The sequence below is a fragment of the Oncorhynchus kisutch genome, linkage group LG1, assembly GCF_002021735.2.
Source record: "Oncorhynchus kisutch isolate 150728-3 linkage group LG1, Okis_V2, whole genome shotgun sequence".
Taxonomy (NCBI): Eukaryota; Metazoa; Chordata; class Actinopteri; order Salmoniformes; family Salmonidae; genus Oncorhynchus; species Oncorhynchus kisutch.
Window position 1 is genome coordinate 43842002 of NC_034174.2, and position 21572 is coordinate 43863573.

Genomic DNA, 21572 nt, shown 5'->3' on the forward strand with positions numbered 1-21572 from the left:
GAACCATTGGAGTCTGTGGACCTGAAGGTCCTTTCCTACAACACTTCCCTGCTCATGACCTTTGCGTCGGCCAAGCGCGTTGGGGATCAGTACACTCTTTCTGTTCAGTTTGCATCTGTCTACTCCAAAGTGTGGTTAAGTCCTAATGCAGTTGCTCCTAAGTTTATGCCTATGAGTAGGATGGCTCCTGTCGAACTATCTTTCACACCTCGTTGATTTATGAGGGGGGCGGGACTTCTCTCTAGGATTTGAATATCACAACCAGGATGTAGTAAATATCATACCCATTGTTCTGAGTGAACGGGGCATTACCACATGTTGTGTATAAACATCACACCCCACTGTTCTGATTACAGTATGACATGTTGTGAAATGTGTTGGTGGGGTGACAGACTATTGTGTTGAACAAGGGGCTATTGTATTGGGGCCTATGGTGACACCATAGGGGTTGATGTGATGGGTTAGTTAGGATGAGGGTTCCATGTCTTGGCATAACACTTATACTCCTTTGTCCACATTTCTTAAGTGAGAAGGCTTGAAGTTGTGATGGGCTAGTCAGGATGGAGGTCTGTGTGTTTGTGTGTATTGGTGGGGAGAGGCTGGTGATGTGAATATTACATCCTCATGTTTTGAATGTATTTACCACGATTTGTATGTAAACATCATACCCCACTGTTCTGATTATTGAGTCTGGATATGATGGGTTAGTTAGGAGGGGGTCCATGTGTCTGTGTGCGACGTTGTGAAAGGTATTGGTTGGGGGACCGAAACTATAGTGTTGATCAAGGGCTAATGTATGCATGCCGCATCTGGGCATGAACACTGTACATTTCTATATTTTATACCTCATAAATGTATCAAATTGACACCAATTTATGTTTCCATTTTAGTCATTTAGCAGACACTCTTATCCAGAACGACTTACAGAAGCAATTAGGGTTAAGTGCTGTGCTCAACCCTCAGACACTCTTATCCAGAATGATTTACAGAAGCAAGTAGGGTTAAGTGCTGTGCTCAAGGGAATCAAGTCATATATGGATGTGGCTGCACTACATCATCATTCTCCATCTGCCAGTGTGCTTCAATAGGACAAAGTGGCAAGAGTCACTCATGTGCTATCATTTGGAATTGTAGCGTACTATAAACTGGATGGTTCAAGCCCTGAATACTTATTGGATGAAAGCTGTGTTATGTCAGACCGTATGCCACAGGTATGCCAACATTTTTATTTGTACTGTTCTAATTATGTTGGTAACCAGTTTATAATAGCAATAAGGCACCTCAAGTGTTTGTGGTATATGGCCAGTACACCACGGCTATGGGCTGTGTACAGGCACTCCGTGTTGAATTATAAACTTGATCTCCACTATAAAAAAACACAGACTTTCAATCTCCAGCTGTCCCATAGTAATGAATGTGTCAGGAGTCGGGACAAGACAGACAGGCAGACAGCTTTTCTCAGCCATTCGAAATCATGAATCAGCTGGCATTATTTTTATGGATTTAAACAAAGATGTCAATAGGAAACAGGTAAAACCAAATGAAATGTAGCTAGTTTGCAGTCTTTCCAGCTTCAGTTTGAAGTGATTGTGTTAGCTGTGTTGTTGGCTAGCTCCTCTGACAAGTGTCCTGACGAGTGAGCACATTTTCTATGCCAGGCGAAATCGCGCATCATTTGCTCATTGTTATGGATGTATCCAAATAAATGTCACTAGAAAACAGCTTAAACAAACACACGTGCAGCTACTTGGCTCTTATTCTGGCTGCACTGTATGATGTGACCAGCCAGTATGACAATGGAACATTTAGAACAAACGACTGGGTCATGTTCATAGATACAGAACAAAAATAATTGACGACTTTGTCGCATCTCTGGCAACTGAACCGATAGAACAAATGACTAGCCAACTTGGGTAGCAATCTTAGATTCATGTCAGGACTATATCTCATGGAAGGACTATATCTCATGTCAGGACTATATCTCATGTCAGGACTATATCTCATGGAAGGACTATATCTCATGTCAGGACTATATCTCATGTCAGGACTATATCTCATGTCAGGACTATATCTCATGTCAGGACTATATCTCATGTCAGGACTATATCTCATGGAAGGACTATATCTCATGTCAGGACTATATCTCATGTCAGGACTATATCTCATGTCAGGACTATATCTCATGTCAGGACTATATCTCATGTCAGGACTATATCTCATGTCAGGACTATATCTCATGTCAGGACTATATCTCATGTCAGGACTATATCTCATGTCAGGACTATATCTCATGTCAGGACTATATCTCATGGAAGGACTATATCTCATGTCAGGACTATATCTCATGTCAGGACTATATCTCATGTCAGGACTATATCTCATGTCAGGACTATATCTCATGGAAGGACTATATCTCATGTCAGGACTATATCTCATGTCAGGACTATATCTCATGTCAGGACTATATCTCATGTCAGGACTATATCTCATGTCAGGACTATATCTCATGTCAGGACTATATCTCATGTCAGGACTATATCTCATGTCAGGACTATATCTCATGTCAGGACTATATCTCATGTCAGGACTATATCTCATGTCAGGACTATATCTCATGTCAGGACTATATCTCATGTCAGGACTATATCTCATGTCAGGACTATATCTCATGTCAGGACTATATCTCATGTCAGGACTATATCTCATGTCAGGACTATATCTCATGTCAGGACTATATCTCATGTCAGGACTATATCTCATGTCAGGACTATATCTCATGGAAGGATGAAGTAGTATGAATAAATTCATCTAAATAGTGTTTTTTTTATTTATCTTAATTTAACCAGGCAAGTCAGTTAAGAGCAAATTTAAATTTACAATAACGGACTAACACGGCCAAACCCTCACTTAACCAATTGTGTGCCGCCCTATGGGACTCCTGGTTGTGACACAGCCTGGGATCGAACCCGGGTCTGTAGTGATGCCTCCAGCACTGTGATGCAGTGCCATAGTCTGCTGCGTCGCTCGATCCCCAAGTTAAAATATGTCAATCATTATTTGAATATGTTGGTAACCCAACTTCGTCTTGGGCCTAACAACACCCGTACCAATATATCCTCCAAACACCGGCTTCGAGGGAATTATCACTTAAATGCCACACCCCCTCGTGCTTTATTGCTCAAGTGTTAAAATTGCTTAAACTACCTGAGTTATATCAACAAAAGAAACGTCTCCTTTTCAGGACCCTGTCTTTCAATGATAATTCTCAAAATCCAAATAACTTCACAGATCTTCATTGTTAAGGGTTTAAACACTGTTTCTCATGCTTGTTCAATGAACTATAAACAATTAATGAACATGCACCTGTGGAATGGTCGTTAAGACACAGCTTACGGACGGTAGGCAATTAAGGTCACAGTTATGAATATTTAGGACAGTAAAGAGGCCTTTCTACTGACTCTGAAAAACACCAAAAGAAAGATGCCCAGGGTCCCTGCTCATCTGTGTGAACGTGCCTTAGGCATGCTGCAAGGAGGCATGAGGACTGCGGATGTGGCCAGGGCAATAAATTGCAATGTCTGTACTGTGAGATGCCTAAGACAGCGCTACAGGGAGACAGGATGGACAGCTGATCGTCCTCGCAGTAGCAGACCATGTGTAACAACACTTGCAAGGGGACGGTACATCCGAACATCATACCTGTGGGACAGGTACAGGATGACAACAACAACTGCCCGAGTTACACCAGGAACACACAATCGCTCCATCAGTGCTCAGACTGTCCGCAATAGGCTGAGAGTGGCTGGACTGAGGGCTTGTGGAACTTGTTCAGTTTATGTCTCAGTTGTTGAATCTTGTTATGTTCATACAAATATTTACACATGTTATGTTTGCTGAAAATACACACAGTTGACAGTGAAATAACTTTTTTTATAACAAAATATTCCACTCTATCTGAATTTCATTCATACACATGATGTTCTTGTCATTTGTTAACAATGCAATTAACTATCACTGGCCTAAACCCACTCTAATTCACGTACCGCCCCAACAGATTCACAGATGACGTAATCAATCACACTCCGCACTGCCCTTTCCCACCTGGACAAAAGGTACACCTATGTGAGAATGCTGTTCATTGACTACAGCTCAGCGTTCAACACCATAGTGCCCACAAAGCTCATTACTAAGCTAAGGGCCCTGGGACTATACACCTCCCTTTGCAACTGGATCCTGGACTTCCAGATTTGCCACCCCCAGGTGGTAAGGGTGGTAAGGGAAGCCAAAAACACGTCTTCCATGCTGATCCTCAACACTTGGTCCCCTCAGGGTTGCATGCTTAGTTCCCTCCTGTACTCCCTGTTCACCTACGACTGAGTGGCCAAACACGACTCCAATGCCATCATTAATTTTGCTGACAACACAACAGTGGTAGGCCTGATAACTGACAACGATGAGACAGCGTAGCGTAGCAGCGTAGCCTAGTGGTTAGAGCGTTGGACTAGTAACCGGAAGGTTGCAAGTTCAAACCCCTGAGCTGACAAGGTACAAATCTGTCGTTCTGCCCCTGAACAGGCAGTTAACCCACTGTTCCTAGGCCGTCATTGAAAATAAGAATTTGTTCTTAACTGACTTGCCTAGTTAAATAAAGGTAAAATAAAAAAAATAAAAAATAAAATAAGTAGGAAGTCAGAGACCTGGCAGTGTAGTGCCAGGACAACCACCTCTCCCTCAATTTGAGCAAGACAAAGGAGCTGATCATGGACTACAGGAAAAGGCAGACCGAACAGGCCCCCATTAACATTGATGGGGCTGTAGTGGAGCGGGTTGAGAGTTTCAAGTTTCTTGGTGTCCACATCACCAACGAACTATCATGGTCCAAGACAGTCGTGAAGAGGGAGCGACAACACATTTTCCGCCTCAGGAGACTGAAAATATTTGGAATTCTACAGCTGCACCATCGAGAGCATCTTGACCGGTTGCATCACTGCCTGGTATGGCAACTGCTCGGCATTTGACTGTAACGCGCTACTGAGGGTAGTGCGTACATCCCAGTACATCACTGGGGTCAAGCTTTCTGCCAGCCAGGACCTGTATACTAGGCGGTGTCAGAGAAAAGCCCAAGAAATTGTCAAAGACTCCAGCCACCCTAGCCATAGACTGTTCTCTCTGCTACCGCATGGCAAGCGGTACTGGAGCGCCAAGTCTAGGTCCAAAAGGTTCTTTAACAGCTTCTACCCCCAAGCCATAAGACTGCTGAACAATTAATCAAATGGCCACCATGGACTATTTACATTGACCCCCCCTTAACCCCTCCTTATATGGCCAATTATCTTGACAGTACCAGTAACCAGTACCCCTGCTAATTGACTCAGTACCGGTACCCCTTTACATAGTCTCGTTACTATTTTATTGTGTTACTTTTTATGAATATTTTCTTCACTCTTTCTTGAACTGCATTGTTGGTTAAGGGCTTGTAAATTAGCATTTCACTGTAAGGTCTACCTACACCTGTTGTATTCGGAGCATGTGACCAAGAGTTTGATTTGATTTGAAATAAAACAATGTGCATGTCAAGTTATATTCAAATTCTGTAAAGAAAATAACATTTACTATATATTCTTTCTTTTCAGCATTTCAAAAAGAACAGTTTTAAAATGTGTGTCTTGTATTTTTGAATTTGGATGAAATGGTAGTTAAAAAGACATGGTGAGCCTATCATTATGTCATGTTAATGATGAGTCAGTCTAAGCTCTGCGTGCTTTATACCGTGTCTGTCAGCCTGGTAAAGTTTGACTGCAGTAAAGGACTTATATTTTACTGCGATTCTCTGTGGTGGAATGAATTGTATAAAAACTAAACTGACAAAAGGTGTTTGAGGGAATCAGTTTGAGAATGGCAAGGAGCAGAATTGCTAATCTTGTTCAGATAATGACTAGCTATGTGGGATTCAAGGTGATTCTGCTCAAAGTGCAATGAAGTTGACCTCAAACCCACACAGAGCGGAATAAATACAATTCCTGAGACAGCAGGATGCATTCATATGTTGGGAGTTTATTAGAGTGGATTTGACATGTTAAATGGAGCTGATGTTAGAATAGGACATGACAACAGTGGCCCTAGCAACCACATAACCTTCAGACCCAGCTCCTTCATTAATAAGGGGAACGATGGTTTCTTAAGCCCAGTTGCAGCACTTGCAGCTGGCGTCAAACACCAGGCCGGCAGCACACTGCTGGTCGTAGGTCTTGCCCTGGCTACAATTGTAGAAGTGGTTGGAATTGGTGGGGTCAGGGTATATTCCGTCAGCCTTCCCGGCGCAGAAGCCAGATCCGCTGCTACTACTGCCACCGCCACTGCTGCCACCGCTGCTGCTGCCACCTTGACCACCGGGCTGTGGGGGGTTAAGTGGGTGCTGGGTAGGGGTCACTGGGGCGATGGGGACCGTACGGGCGGCACAAGCTGGGAGAGATGGAGGACATTGGAGTGGGGGAAGGGGGTTGAGATAATTTGAGATAATTTCAACTACATTTCTACTACTATTTGAGAGAGTGATAGAGAGGATTGCTGTTGAATGTTTGTGTGTGCATGCAGGCATGCATGTGTCTGTGTCTCTCACCGGCTCCGGTTCCCAGTCCAGACTTGAGGGTGTTGATCAGTGGATATCTGCCCTGTCCACAGAAGGTTCCAGAGAAGTCATCCAGATCCAGACTCCACACCATGGCTCCTCCGAAGCCAGTGTTCTTCAGCCACTCGATCTGTAGTGGAGAAAGAGAAGGGAGAGGAGGGTTTACTTAACGGGGTGAAATTGGATAAATATGTATAGGTGATAGAACTTCAACATTTGCCCTATGTTGCTCAGTTGGTAGAGATGGATATTTCATTGACAGGATGGTGGATTCGATTCTCGCTGGGGTCACCCATAACAAAATGTATGCACTCACTACTGTAAATCAGGAAGAAAAAAGCTACTGTTTAATTCCATATATTATAAGGATTATTGTAACAGAGTAGGATGCTACACCATTACCCCCTAGTCATATATTTCCTCCAACAGACAAACACCCCACAAACACAGACCTTGTCCTGGTAACTCTTGACGTTGTCATATCCAACCCAGATGTTCTGCTGGGTGTAGGCGTAGGGCACCATCTGGGCAGAGTCCCAGGCCTGGGTAGCTCCCTGCTTCAGTAAGGTGCAGATCTAATGACACACACACGTTAGGGTTGCAAGTTGCATGATTCAGGAAGCTGCAGATGTAATCACTCAAAAACATACACGGGGTTTGCGTCCAAAATGACACCCTGTTCCCCAGGACAATACCTTTGACAAGAGCACACAAGTAGTGCACTGTGTAGGGATTGGAAGAGGGTGTAATTTCGGACCAATCTTAATCCTGTGTCAATTACCTCGTAGTAGGCCAGGAAGCCAGACTGTCTGGTGAAGGGTCCGGCCGGGCCGGGGCCATTGGCCGGTGCGCCTACTCCAGTGTTAGAGCCACTGGCCAGCTGGAAGGTGTGGCCGTAGGTGGGGAATCCAACCAGGAGCTTCTCAGCGGGGGCACCACTGCTCTTCCAGTACTTCATAGCATAGTCCTGAGAACACACATAGTATGTGGTAGTGAGAACACTGGAGAGAGAATAATTATTAAGAAATGTGGAACTCACTCTCAGCTCAAAACTAAATAGGAAGGAAGAGATAAATGAGCCGAGGAAGAGAGAGAGGAAGAGATGGGCACAGAGAGAGAGACTCACCACATCGAAGTAGATGTAATCTCCCTGATCAGCTGGTCCTCTGTAGAGAGGGCTGTTTTCTCCAGTGTTGTGTTCCCAAGATCCATGAAAGTCATAGGTCATCACATGCAGATAGTCCAACACCCTGAGAGGGAGAGGGAGAAAAGGGAAGGAGAAAGAGTGTTTCCAATATGCCAAGAAGTATTTGATAGGACATGCATGCTTTAATGTACACATTTTTCCTAAGAAGTCATGTATGAATGAGATCCAGTGTGTATGTACTAACGATCCAATCTCGGCGATCTGGTATCCGGAGTCGATGGTTCCCTTTCCGGCAGAAACAGCTGCAGTCAGCATCAAACGAGGACGGTTGGTGTTCTTTCCTTCAGCCTCAAAGGCAGCCATCAGCTCCTAGAGGGAGAGAGTGCACAAAGGGATGTTTGTGTTCATGTGGGTGTTCAAGCGTTCATTCTTGTCTGTGTGTTCATTTGTGTGTGCATGAGCTATTTTGTGTGTGTGTGTGTCTGTATGTGTGATTATTCATTCGTGCGTGTGTGTTTGTGTGTGTCTGTATGTGTGATTATTCATTTGTGTGTGTGTGTGTGTGTATGTGTTTGGGTGTTTGAGTCTAACCTGCAGCAAGGTGGTGAATCTGGCCTTGTCTGCGGGTGGGGAGCCTCTGGATCCGGGATACTCCCAGTCAATGTCCAGGCCGTCAAACTGGTACTGTCTCAGGAACTTGATAACGCTGCTGATGAACGTCTGGCGGTTGGCTGCACTGGACACCATTGCTGTGAACCTGGGTACACACACACACAGCTCAGACACAGGGTGTGTGTGTAAATGTGTGTGTGCACTTGCATGTTTATATGCATCTCCACTTACGGCTGAGTGCCAAAATTCCATCCTCCAATGGCCAGCAGAGTCTTCAGGTTGCTGTTCCTGTTACCAAATACAAGACTTAGGGTTATTACTGGCTTAGGCGTGCATGTGTGCACCACGGGAGGCTGCTGAGGGGAAGAAAGCTCATAAAAATATCTGGGATGGCGGAAATGGAATGCCATCAGACACATGGAAACAATGTGTTTCACATATTTGATACCATTCCACTAATTCTGCTCCAGCCCTTACCACGAGCCCGTCCTCCACACTTAAGGTGCCACAAACCTCCTGTGGTGTGTACATGCCTGAATGAGAAAGTGTTTGCCTGCATTTGTCTATGTGTGTGCATACCTGCATGCATGCATGCGTATGTGCATGTGTGCATGCCTGCTTGAGTGTGTGTTTGTGCGTGAGTGTTTGTGCATGTGTGTGTCTCTCTCTCACTGGTTCTTGAGAGCCTGGAACTGTCCGTAGAGTTTCTCATCGTCCCATTCATAGGTCTTGATCTCGTTGTTGGCCATGCCGGCAAAGGCATAGATCAGATGGTCACAGAGACAGGGGTCCACGTTGGTGGGGAAATACTTGCCTGCTCCTGGCCGGTACTGGCCCCAGTTAGTGAAATAACAGGATAGGATGTAGGAGGATCCTATGGAAGGATAGTAGTAATGTTAGAGTTTGGAGTTTTAGTCATGGTTGTCATGCTCTGTAAGTTGACTGTAAGTTGAGTGTTCTCTGATTGGCTACTTACCTAGATGCTGGCTAAATGTAAATTAAATGTACTTAAAACGTACCTAGCTGTGCATGCAGCAGGAGAGCCAGTCCTAGAGAGGGAGAAAAGGAGAATGATGAGAGAAAGCGAGACAGACAGAAGTAAAGAAAGTAGAAAGACAAAGGGAGAGATTTTATGTTACATTAAACTTTTTTTAAAGTCAACATAATTCAGAACTGTAATGATCATGATATAAAGTGCAGTTCTTCCCCTCAGACATGAATATAGATGGGTCATGGTGCTGGCAACCTCAGTCCTTAGAAACAGACATTGAACCCAGTAGCATTGACAAAATGCATAGCTAGAGGACATTCGTCAGTGGCCAATTCTCTCCACAGGGAGCCAAAGCCTTAGCATAGAGCATAGTATGTCTGAATGTTGCTAAGTTTCATTACAATTAAAATGTAAATGAAAGGTTTGAAAGAAAGATAGACGAATAGTACAGTTATAAGCTAAATAAGCCAAAATAAATTCCCCTTACCAACGCAGATGAGTAGTTTGCCCATGGTTGCTCTGTACATTGCTCCATGGGCTGCTGAACCCTTTTATACTCTCAACGACCACTCCTATCTCACTCATATCTCTAGGACTTTCCCATTCCGCAGCAAAACTCAATCAGCCTCAGTCACTTGTTTGAACATGGGTTTCCACTGCCTTAACAAAAACACTGATAAACTTCATATGTCCTTGTTTTAAGACATGATAAGCTGACAATAAAAAAATCAAGTCTGTTTTGGGTTGTAATCATTTGGTGAAACTGACACTGAAATTGATCATTTGGTGAAACCATAGAGATGGGTGCATTAGTCACCCCATAGCCTCTGTCCGGCGCCGACAGAGATGGCCGCCTCGCTTCGCGTTCCTAGGAAACTATGCAGTTTTTTGTTTTTTTACGTGTTATTTCTTACACTAGTACCCCAGGTCATCTTAGGTTTCATCACATACAGCCGAGAAGAACTACTGAATATAAGATCAGCGTCAACTCACCACCAGTACGACCAAGAATATGTTTTTCGCGATGCGGATCCTGTGTTCTGCCTTACAACCAGCGCCACGGGATGGTTCCCATGCAGCGACCCAAAAAAACGACTCAGAAAAAGAGGGAAACGAAGCGGTCTTCTGGTCAGACTCCGGAGACGGGCACATCGTGCACCACTCCCTAGCATTCTTCTTGCCAATGTCCAGTCTCTTGACAACAAGGTTGATGAAATCCGAGCAAGGGTAGCATTCCAGAGGGACATCAGAGACTGTAACGTTCTCTGTTTCACGGAAACGTGGCTCACTGGTGAGACGCAATCCGAAGCGGTGCAGCCAGCGGGTTTCTCCACGCATCGCGCGGACAGAAACGAACATCTTTCTGGTAAGAAGAGGGGCGGGGGCGTATGCCTTATGGCCAACGTGACATGGTGTGATGAAAGAAACATACAGGAACTCAAATCCTTCTGTTCACCTGATTTAGAATTCCTCACAATCAAATGTAGACCGCATTATCTACCAAGAGAATTCTCTTCGATTATAATCACAGCCGTATATATCCCCCCCCAAGCAGACACATCGATGGCTCTGAACGAACTTTATTTAACTCTCTGCAAACTGGAAACGATTTATCCGGAGGCTGCATTCATTGTAGCTGGGGATTTTAACAAGGCTAATCTGAAAACAAGACTCCCTAAATTTTATCAGCATATCGATTGCGCAACCAGGGGTGGAAAGACCCTGGATCATTGTTACTCTAACTTCCGCGACGCATATAAGGCCCTGCCCCGCCCCCCTTTCGGAAAAGCTGACCACGACTCCATTTTGTTGATCCCTGCCTACAGACAGAAACTAAAACAAGAAGCTCCCACGCTGAGGTCTGTCCAACGCTGGTCCGACCAAGCTGACTCCACACTCCAAGACTGCTTCCATCACGTGGACTGGGAGATGTTTCGTATTGCGTCAGCCAACAACATTGACGAATACGCTGATTCGGTGTGCGAGTTCATTAGAACGTGCGTTGAAGATGTCGTTCCCATAGCAACGATTAAAACATTCCCCAACCAGAAACCGTGGATTGATGGCAGCATTCGTGTGGAACTGAAGGCGCGAACCACTGCTTTTAATCAGGGCAAGGTGTCTGGTAACATGACTGAATACAAACAGTGCAGCTATTCCCTCCGCAAGGCTATCAAACAAGCTAAGCGCCAGTACAGAGACAAAGTAGAATCTCAATTCAACGGCTCAGACACAAGAGGCATGTGGCAGGGTCTACAGTCAATCACGGACTACAGGAAGAAACCCAGCCCAGTCACGGACCAGGATGTCTTGCTCCCAGGCAGACTAAACAACTTTTTTGCCCGCTTTGAGGACAATACAGTGCCACTGACACGGCCTGCAACGAAAACATGCGGTCTCTCCTTCACTGCAGCCGAAGTGAGTAAGACATTTAAACATGTTAACCCTCGCAAGGCTGCAGTCCCAGACGGCATCCCCAGCCGCGCCCTCAGAGCATGCGCAGACCAGCTGGCCGGTGTGTTTACGGACATATTCAACCAATCCCTATACCAGTCTGCTGTTCCCACATGCTTCAAGAGGGCCACCATTGTTCCTGTTCCCAAGAAAGCTAAGGTAACTGAGCTAAACGACTACCGCCCCGTAGCACTCACATCCGTCATCATGAAGTGCTTTGAGAGACTAGTCAAGGACCATATCACCTCCACCCTACCTGACACCCTTGACCCACTCCAATTTGCTTACCGCCCAAATAGGTCCACAGACGATGCAATCTCAACCACACTGCACACTGCCCATCTGGACAAGAGGAATACCTATGTGAGAATGCTGTTCATCGACTACAGCTCGGCATTCAACACCATAGTACCCTCCAAGCTCGTCATCAAGCTCGAGACCCTGGGTCTCGACCCCGCCCTGTGCAACTGGGTACTGGACTTCCTGACGGGCCGCCCCCAGGTGGTGAGGGTAGGCAACAACATCTCCTCCCCGCTGATCCTCAACACTGGGGCCCCACAAGGGTGCGTTCTGAGCCCTCTCCTGTACTCCCTGTTCACCCACGACTGCGTGGCCACGCACGCCTCCAACTCAATCATCAAGTTTGCGGACGACACAACAGTGGTAGGCTTGATTACCAACAATGACGAGACGGCCTACAGGGAGGAGGTGAGGGCCCTCGGAGTGTGGTGTCAGGAAAATAACCTCACACTCAACGTCAACAAAACTAAGGAGATGATTGTGGACTTCAGGAAACAGCAGAGGGAACACCCCCCCATCCACATCGATGGAACAGTAGTGGAGAGGGTAGCAAGTTTTAAGTTCCTCGGCATACACATCACAGACAAACTGAATTGGTCCACTCACACAGACAGCATCGTGAAGAAGGCGCAGCAGCGCCTCTTCAACCTCAGGAGGCTGAAGAAATTCGGCTTGTCACCAAAAGCACTCACAAACTTCTACAGATGCACAATCGAGAGCATCCTGGCGGGCTGTATCACCGCCTGGTATGGCAACTGCACCGCCCTCAACCGTAAGGCTCTCCAGAGGGTAGTGAGGTCTGCACAACGCATCACCGGGGGCAAACTACCTGCCCTCCAGGACACCTACACCACCCGATGCTACAGGAAGGCCATAAAGATCATCAAGGACATCAACCACCCGAGCCACTGCCTGTTCACCCTGCTGTCATCCAGAAGGCGAGGTCAGTACAGGTGCATCAAAGCTGGGACCGAGAGACTGAAAAACAGCTTCTATCTCAAGGCCATCAGACTGTTAAACAGCCACCACTAACATTGAGTGGCTACTTCCAACACACTGTCAATGCCACTGACTCTACTCCAGCCACTTTAATCATGGGAATTGATGGGAAATGATGTAAATATATCACTAGCCACTTTAAACAATGCTACCTTATATAATGTTACTTACCCTACATTATTCATCTCATATGCATACGTAGATACTGTACTCTATATCATCGACTGCATCCTTATGTAATACATGTATCACTAGCCACTTTAACTATGCCACTTGGTTTACATACTCATCTCATATGTATATACTGTACTCGATATCATTTACTGTATCTTGCCTATGCTGCTCTGTACCATCACTCATTCATATATCCTTATGTACATATTCTTTATCCCCTTACACTGTGTATAAGACAGTAGTTTTTTTTGGAATTGTTAGTTAGATTACTTGTTCGTTATTACTGCATTGTCGGAACTAGAAGCACAAGCATTTCGCTACACTCGCATTAACATCTGCTAACCATGTGTATGTGACAAATAAATTTGATTTGATTTGATTTGATTTGATTTATACTTGTGGAGATTGCTTATTGTTCCTCTATATATTTTTATATGTATATATTCTTATTCCAATCCTTTACTTATATGTATGTGTATTAGGTAGTTGTTGTGGAATTGTTAGATAACTTGTTAGATATTGCTGCACTGTCAGAAATAGAAGCATTTTGCTACACTAACAATAACATACGCTAACCATGTGTATGCCAGGACCTCCCTCCTCTCTGGAGCTGCCAGTCATCATAGAGCAGCCAGAGCTGTCAGTCTGCAAGGAGCCGCCAGTGCTGCCAGTCTGCAAGGAGCCGCCAGTGCTGCCAGTCTGCAAGGAGCCGCCAGTGCTGCCAGTCTGCAAGAAGCTGCCAGTGCTGCCAGTCCGCAAGAAGCCGCCAGTGCTGCCAGTCAGCATGGAGCAGCCAGAGCCGCCAGTCAGCATGGAGCAGCCAGAGCCGCCAGTCAGCATGGAGCAGCCAGAGCCGCCAGTCAGCATGGAGCAGCCAGTAGCCAGTCAGCATGGAGCAGCCAGAGCCGCCAGTCAGCATGGAGCAGCCAGAGCCGCCAGTCAGCATGGAGCAGCCAGAGCCGCCAGTCAGCATGGAGCAGCCAGAGCCGCCAGTCAGCATGGAGCAGCCAGAGCCGCCAGTCAGCATGGAGCAGCCAGAGCCGCCAGTCAGCATGGAGCAGCCAGAGCCGCCAGTCAGCATGGAGCAGCCAGAGCCGCCAGTCAGCATGGAGCAGCCAGAGCCGCCAGTCTGCCAGGATCCGCCAGAGTCGTCAGTCAGCCAGGATCCGCCATTCAGCCAGGATCTGCCATTCAGCCAGGATCTGCCAGAGCTGCCAGTTAGCCAGGATCTGCCAGAGCTGCCAGTCAGCCAGGATCTGCCAGAGCTGCCAGTCAGCTCTGGCAGCCAACACAGCTGTACATTTCAATGAAACATGGTGAAGCCCCAAAATTGCCCTCGCTAGAAGCCTGTGTTTCAGACATAAGGAAGTGGATGGCTGCAAACTTTCTACTTTTTAAAACTCGGACAAAACAGAGATGCTTGTTCTAGGTTACAAGAAACAAAGAGATCTTCTGTTGAATCTGACAATTAATCTTGATGGTTGTACAGTCGTCTCAAATAAAACTGTGAAGGACCTCGTCGTTACTCTGTACCCTGATCTCTCTTTTAATGAACATACCAAGACTGTTTTAAGGACAGCTTTTTTCCATCTACGTAACATTTCAAAAATCAGAAACTTTCTGTCCAGAAATGAAGCAGTAAAAAATGTATCCATGCTTTTGTTACTTCTAGGTTAGATTACTGCAATGCTCTACTTTCCGGTTACCCGGATAAAGCACTAAATAAACTTCAGTTAGTGCTAAATACAGCTGCTAGAATCCTGACTAGAACCAAAAAATGGGATAATATTACTCCAGTGCTAGCCTCCCTACACTGGCTTTCTGTTAAGGCAAGGGCTGATTTCAAGGTTTTATGGCTAACCTACAAAGCATTACATGGGCTTGCTCCTACCTATCTTTCCGATTTGGTCCTGCCGTACATACCTACACGTACGCTACGGTCACAAGACGCAAGCCTCCTAATTTTCCCTAGAATTTCTAAGCAAACAGCTGGAGGCAGGCTTTTCTCCAATAGACCATTCCATAAAAATGGAGCTCTATCTACCCATGTGAGACAAATCGGTCTCAACCTTTAAGTCTTTACTGAAGACTCATCTCTTCAGTGGGTCATATGATTGAGAGTAGTCTGGCCCAAGAGTGTGAAAGTGAACAGAAAGGCTCTGGAGTAACAAACCGCCCTTGCTGTCTCTGCCTGGCCGGTTCCCCTCTCTCCACTGGGATTCTCTGTCTCTAACCCTATTATAGGGGCTGAGTCACGGGCTTACTGGTGCTCGTTCATGCCGTCCCTAGGAGGGGTGCGTCACTTGAGTGGGTTGAGTCACTGACGTGATCTTCCTGTCTGGATTGGCGCCCCCCCCTTCTTGGATTGTGCCTTGGCGGAGATCTTTGTGGGCTATAGTCGGCCTTGTCGCAGGATGGTAAGATGGTGGTTAAAGATAGCTCTCTAGTGGTGTGGGGGCTGTGCTTTGGCAAAGTGGGTGGAGTTATATACTTCCTGTTTGGCCCTGTCCGGGGGTATGATCGGATTGGGCCACAGTGTCTCCTGACCCCTCCTGTCTCAGCCTCCAGTATTTATGCTGCAGTAGATTATGTGTCGGGGTGCTAGGGTCAGTTTGTTATATCTGGAGTACTTCGCCTGTCTTATCCGGTGTCCTGTGTGAATGTAAGTATGCTCTCTCTAATTCTCTCTTTCTCTCTTTCTTTCTCTCTCTCAGGGGACCTGAGCCCTAGGACCATGCCTCAGGACTACCTGGCATGATGACTACTTGCTGTCTCCAGTCCACCTGGCGATGCTGCTGCTCCAGTTTCAACTGTTCTGCCTGCGGCTATGGAACCCTGACCTCTTCACCGGACGTGCTACCTGTCCCAGACCTGCTGTTTTCAACTCTCTAGAGACAGCAGGAGCGTTAGAGATACTCTTAATGATCGGCTATTAAAAGCCAACTGACATTTACTCCTGATGTGCTGACCTGTTGCACCCTCGACAACTACTGTTATTATTATTATTATTTGACCATGCTGGTCATTTATGAACATTTGAACATCTTGGCCATGTTCTGTTATAATCTCCACCCGGCACAGCCAGAAGAGGACTGCCCCCCCCCCCCCTCATAACCCGGTTCCTCTCTAGGTTTCTTTCTAGGTTTTGGCCTTTCTAGGGAGTTTTTCCTAGCCACCATGCTTCTACACCTGCTTGCCGTTTTGGGGTTTTAGGCTGGGTTGCTGTACAGCACTTTGAGATATCAGCTGATGTAAGAAGGGCTTTATAAATAAATTTGATTTGAAGTGCCTAGGGGATAGGGGTAAAAGGTGTGACTAGTGTCACGTTCGTTGAAAGATGGATTGGACCAAGGTGCAGCATGGTAGGCGTACATTTTTTGTTTATTTTAACTTCTTGGTGACAGGGGGCAGTATTTTCACGTCCGGATGAAATGCATGCCCAAATTCAACTGCCTGCTACTCATCCCCAGAAGATAAGATATTAATATTATTAGTAGATTTGGATGGAAAACACTCTGAAGTTTCTAAAACTGTTTTAATCATGTCTGTGAGAACTTATTTAGCAGGCAAAACCCCGAGGACAAACCATTCAGATTTTTTTTTGAGGTCACTCTTTTTTCAATGGGGTTTCATTGGGAATCCAGATTTCTTAGGGACCTTCTCGCAGTTCCTACCGCTTCCACTGGACGTCACCAGTCTTTACAAATTGGTTGAGGATTTTCCTTTGTGTAATGAAGAAGTAGCCCTGTTCAAAACGAGGGTCACTTCAAGTGTACTGTTTGATAGAGGCGCATGACCAGAAAGCTAGCTTCAGTTTGTTTTCCTCCTGTATAGAACACAGATCATCCCGTCTTCAATTTGTCAATTATTTACGTAAAAAAATACCTAAAGTTGTATTGCAAAAGTAGTTTGAAATGTTTTGGCAAAGTTTACAGGTAACTTTTGAGATATTTCGTAGTCCCGTTGCGCAAGTTGGAACCGGTGTTTTTCTGGATAAAACGTGCCAAACAAATGGACATTTTGGATATATATCGACAGAATTAATCAAACAAAAGGACCATTTGTGATGTTTATGGGACATATTAGAGTGCCAACAAAAGAAGCTCGTCAAAGGTAAGGCATGATTTATATTTTTATTTTCTGCGTTTTGTGTCGTACCTGCAGGGTTGAAATATGTTTTCTCTCTTTGTTTACGGAGGTGCTACCCTCAGATAATAGCATAGTTTGCTTTCGCCGAAAAGCCTTTTTGAAATCTGACATGTTGGCTGGATTCACAACAAGTGTAGCTTTAATTTGGTATCTTACATATGTGATTTCATGAAAGTTTGATTTTTATAGTAATTTATTTTAATTTGGCGCTCTGCATTTTCACTGGCTTTTGGCCTGGTGGGATGCTAGCCTGCATATCCCAGAGAGGTTAAATGACACCGAAAAAACAACAAAATACAAAAATGACCGTAAAGCTGCATGCAGTGCAGAAAGCAACTACACACAAACATAGTCAAGATCACACAAACTAAAAGTGGAAAAAAGGCTGCCTAAGTATGATCCCCAATCAGAGACAACGATAGACAGCCTCTGATTGGGAATCATACCCGGCCAACAAAGAAATTGAAAAACTAGAATGCCCACCCAAATCACACCCTGATCTAACCAAATAGAGAAATTAAAAGGCTCTCCAAGGTCAGGGTGTGACAACTAGAGGGTAAGGGGCAAGGGGTCTATTTAAAATTTAACATCAGGCTTGAGACAGACTTGTATAACCCCATGGTCTGCCTAACAAAAATGTTGGTACTTGGTGTAGCGTAATTGATAATAGTAATAATGTATTACAATGCAGCCATATAACAAGTAATTATTAAGAAATCAAGTGTACTTTTCAGCATGTTACCATATTTGTTTTAGTGTATTGGAATCTGTTATTATTACTAATATTTAAGATTTAACCTCATTGTAAAAAAAAATTTTTTTTAATTCATTACAGTCACGATCAGGTGAACTTGTTTGTACTGGTGTTTCTGTAGCTATACCATGAATTGTTCAAAAGGAGTTAAGTGCTCTGATATCTATCTACCTTATCACATTTAACACAGTGTATCAGTCCTTATAAGTACCTTGAATACAATCAATGCCTAAGTTGATATCTTGGTTGAAGGATAGCATGTGCATAGCATACTCTGAGTAAGCGTTTTGCTGTCTGCAAAGTTTTTAACACATGCAAACTCTGCCTTCTTTGCCCAGCGCAGGAAATGTATCAGGAAATAGTAAATGCCAAAGCATTGCCTGAACAGTGATGTGTAGCCTGGAAAGTCAGATTAAAAGTCTGATGACATATCGATTACACAACAGCTGTCTCTGATTCATTGGCGAGGGGAATTCTTAGTAATTTATTGGTAGCAAGAACTGATATGATTGGTAATATTATAGACTCAACATTGTCAGTGGGTGCCATACGGGCTCTGGATGTGCTGTCACATTCATTTTGTGCCAGGGGGGAAGCACGTTCCGATGGCGAGGAATTGTCTTATGGAACAGTTCAATTAAACCATGCCTCCCCTGCATATCTGGTGGTCAACCAATAACTCGCGCTGACTACAGATTAGAATGTTGCATGTTCAAATATGTTGGGGTGAAGGTTTTTATGCCCTCAACCCTGGCTTAAGCTATGTAGCTTTTATTTCTTTTATTGTATTATTCTTGTTTCTGTTTTATGGTCTTTGCTGTAGCACAGTGTCCTTGAGTTTTTTGAATGGCGAGAGACTGAAAAAACAGCTTCTAACTCAATGCCATCAGACTGTTAAATAGCCATCACTAGCTGGCTACCACCAGGTTACTCAACCCTGCGCCTTAGAGGCTGCTGCCCTACATACATAGACATGGAATCACTGGGCACGTTAATAATGGAACACTAGTCACTTTAATAAGGTTTACATACATATACAGTGGGGCAAAAAACGTATTTATTCAGCCACCAATTGTGCAAGTTCTCCCACTTAAAAAGATGAGAGAGGCCTGTAATTTTCATCATAGGTACACTTCAACTATGACAGACAAAATGAGAAAAAAATTCCAGAAAATCACATTGTAGGATTTTTCATGAATTTATTTGCAAATTATGGTGGAAAATAAGTATTTGGTCAACTACAAACAAGCAAGATTTCTGGCTCTCACAGACCTGTATCTTCTTCTTTAAGAGGCTCCTCTGTCCTCCACTCGTTACCTGTATTAATGGCACCTGGTTGAACTTGTTATCAGTATAAAAGACACCTGTCCACAACCTCAAACAGTCACACTCCAAACTCCACTATGGCCAAGACCAAAGAGCTGTCAAAGGACACCAGAAACAAAATTGTAGACCTGCACCAGGCTGGGAAGACTGAATCTGCAATAGGTAAGCAGTTTGGTTTGAAGAAATCAACTGTGGGAGCAATTATTAGGAGATTAAATCAAATCAAAAATCAAATCAAAGTTATTTGTCACTGTGACGTAGAAGTCCGTCACTGGCCGCAGGCAGCATTTGGTTCTTTAACGCACACACATATTCATCACTCCTCCCTGCGCCATTATACCATAAGTTAACAATGTGGGTCGACACACAATTTAACTTCTGTCTTGGTGCATGCATTTCATACTTATCAATGTTGTGGATGAGCGCATTGTTTGTTTGTTCTGTTCCTCTCTCTCCATCTCTGTAGCTTCTGGGTATGCTGGAAAAGGACCCGAGCTAAGGGAATTGGGTTGGCTTTATAGTGCCTGTCCCAAATGGCTCATTAATGCATATGGGCATATTGAAAGATATTGTCAGTAGTGATGTAATGTTGTAAATGTTATGTTGTGATATTGTTTAAAACCGTGTTGCAATGTATATCCTTTAGTATGTTTAGTTCATGGAAAATTTAGGTTTGTATTGTTAATTGATTAATTAATTAGGGTTAATTGTTCTGAGGGGAGGGGCTAGCCCTACAAAAGGAGCCTCTCTCCAGTCTCTAAGGGGGATTTTTTTGGATTGAGCTGTGGATGGGGCAGCATTGTTGTTAAGCTGTCCCATAAGGTAGACGTTGATGGCAGTACTGTTGTTTTCTGTTCCGGAATCACTTGTAAATAAACACCTTTGCACAGAAGAACTTTTGCGGTTCCGCCATCTTTTTATTTTTATAGAGGTTAGGATATCCAGTTTAGCCATCTGGCCTACTCTACGTGACAGTCACATACACATGGTTAGCAGATGTTAATGCGAGTATAGCGAAATGCTTGTGCTTCTTGTTCCGACAATGCAGTAATAACCAACGTGTAATCTAACCTAACAATTCCAAAACTACTACCTTATACACACAAGTGTAAAGGGATAAAGAATATGTACATAAAGATATATGAATGAGTGATGGTACAGAACGGCATAGGCAAAATGCAGTAGATGGTATCGAGTACAGTATATACATATGAGATGAGTAATGTAGGGTATGTAACCAAAGTGTCATAGTTTAAAGTGGCTAGTGATACATATATTACATAAAGATGCAGTAGATGATAGAGTACAGTATATACATATACATATGAGATTAATAATGTAGGGTATGTAAACATTATATTAAGTAGCATTGTTTAAAGTGGCTAGTGATGTCATGCCCTGGCCTTAGTATTCTGTGTTTTCTTTATTATGTTGGTTAGGCCAGGGTGTGACATGGGTGATTTATATGTCTTGTTTTGTCTAGGGGTTTTGTAGTCTATGGGGTTGTTTTCAGTTGAGTGTTCTAGGTAAGTCTATGGTTGCCTGGAGTGGTTATCAATCAGAGGAAGGTGTTTATCGTTGTCTGTAACACAGCGATTGCATTTAGAAGAAGTGTATCTTTCTATATATATGTAGAACATGCATATTTAGTCAAAGTTTATGTTGTGTATTCCATGTTAGCTGACGGCATCTGGCGAAGCCATGATCATTTCTCCGGACATTTGAGTAGCATTTTTTTAACATGGCGTCATTGTAAACAGAGATTTATGGATATTTATAGCATATTATTGAAAAAAACATAAATGTACTGTGTAACATGTTATATTACTGTCATCTGATGAAGATTTCAAAAGGTTAGTGAAATTATTTTTCTTTTAATCCTGCGTTTGGTGATTGCATATTTTGTTCAATTTGGCTATGGAAATGAGCTGTGTCTTCGGTGTGTCTTCGGTGGTGGTTTGACATAAATATGTGCTATGTTTTCGCCGTAAAACATTTTAGAAATCTGACTTGCTGGCTAGATAAACAAGTTGTTTAT

At 44.2% G+C, this 21572-nt stretch overlaps 1 protein-coding gene across 1 annotated transcript; it reads right to left on the minus strand.

The window, feature by feature from the left end:
* Window positions 1–6034: 6034 nt before the first annotated feature.
* LOC109870322 (acidic mammalian chitinase) lies at window positions 6035–9977 on the minus strand. The gene is made up of 11 exons (XM_031825210.1): window positions 9866–9977; window positions 9407–9436; window positions 9060–9261; window positions 8619–8675; window positions 8367–8532; window positions 8020–8144; window positions 7755–7878; window positions 7410–7595; window positions 7081–7203; window positions 6620–6758; window positions 6035–6462 (listed from the first exon to the last, which is right to left on the minus strand). Exons 1-11 carry the CDS (start codon window positions 9903–9905, stop codon window positions 6179–6181), a joined length of 1476 nt encoding a protein of 491 aa, XP_031681070.1. The 5' UTR covers window positions 9906–9977; the 3' UTR covers window positions 6035–6178.
* Between the last annotated feature and the right edge of the window lie 11595 nt (window positions 9978–21572).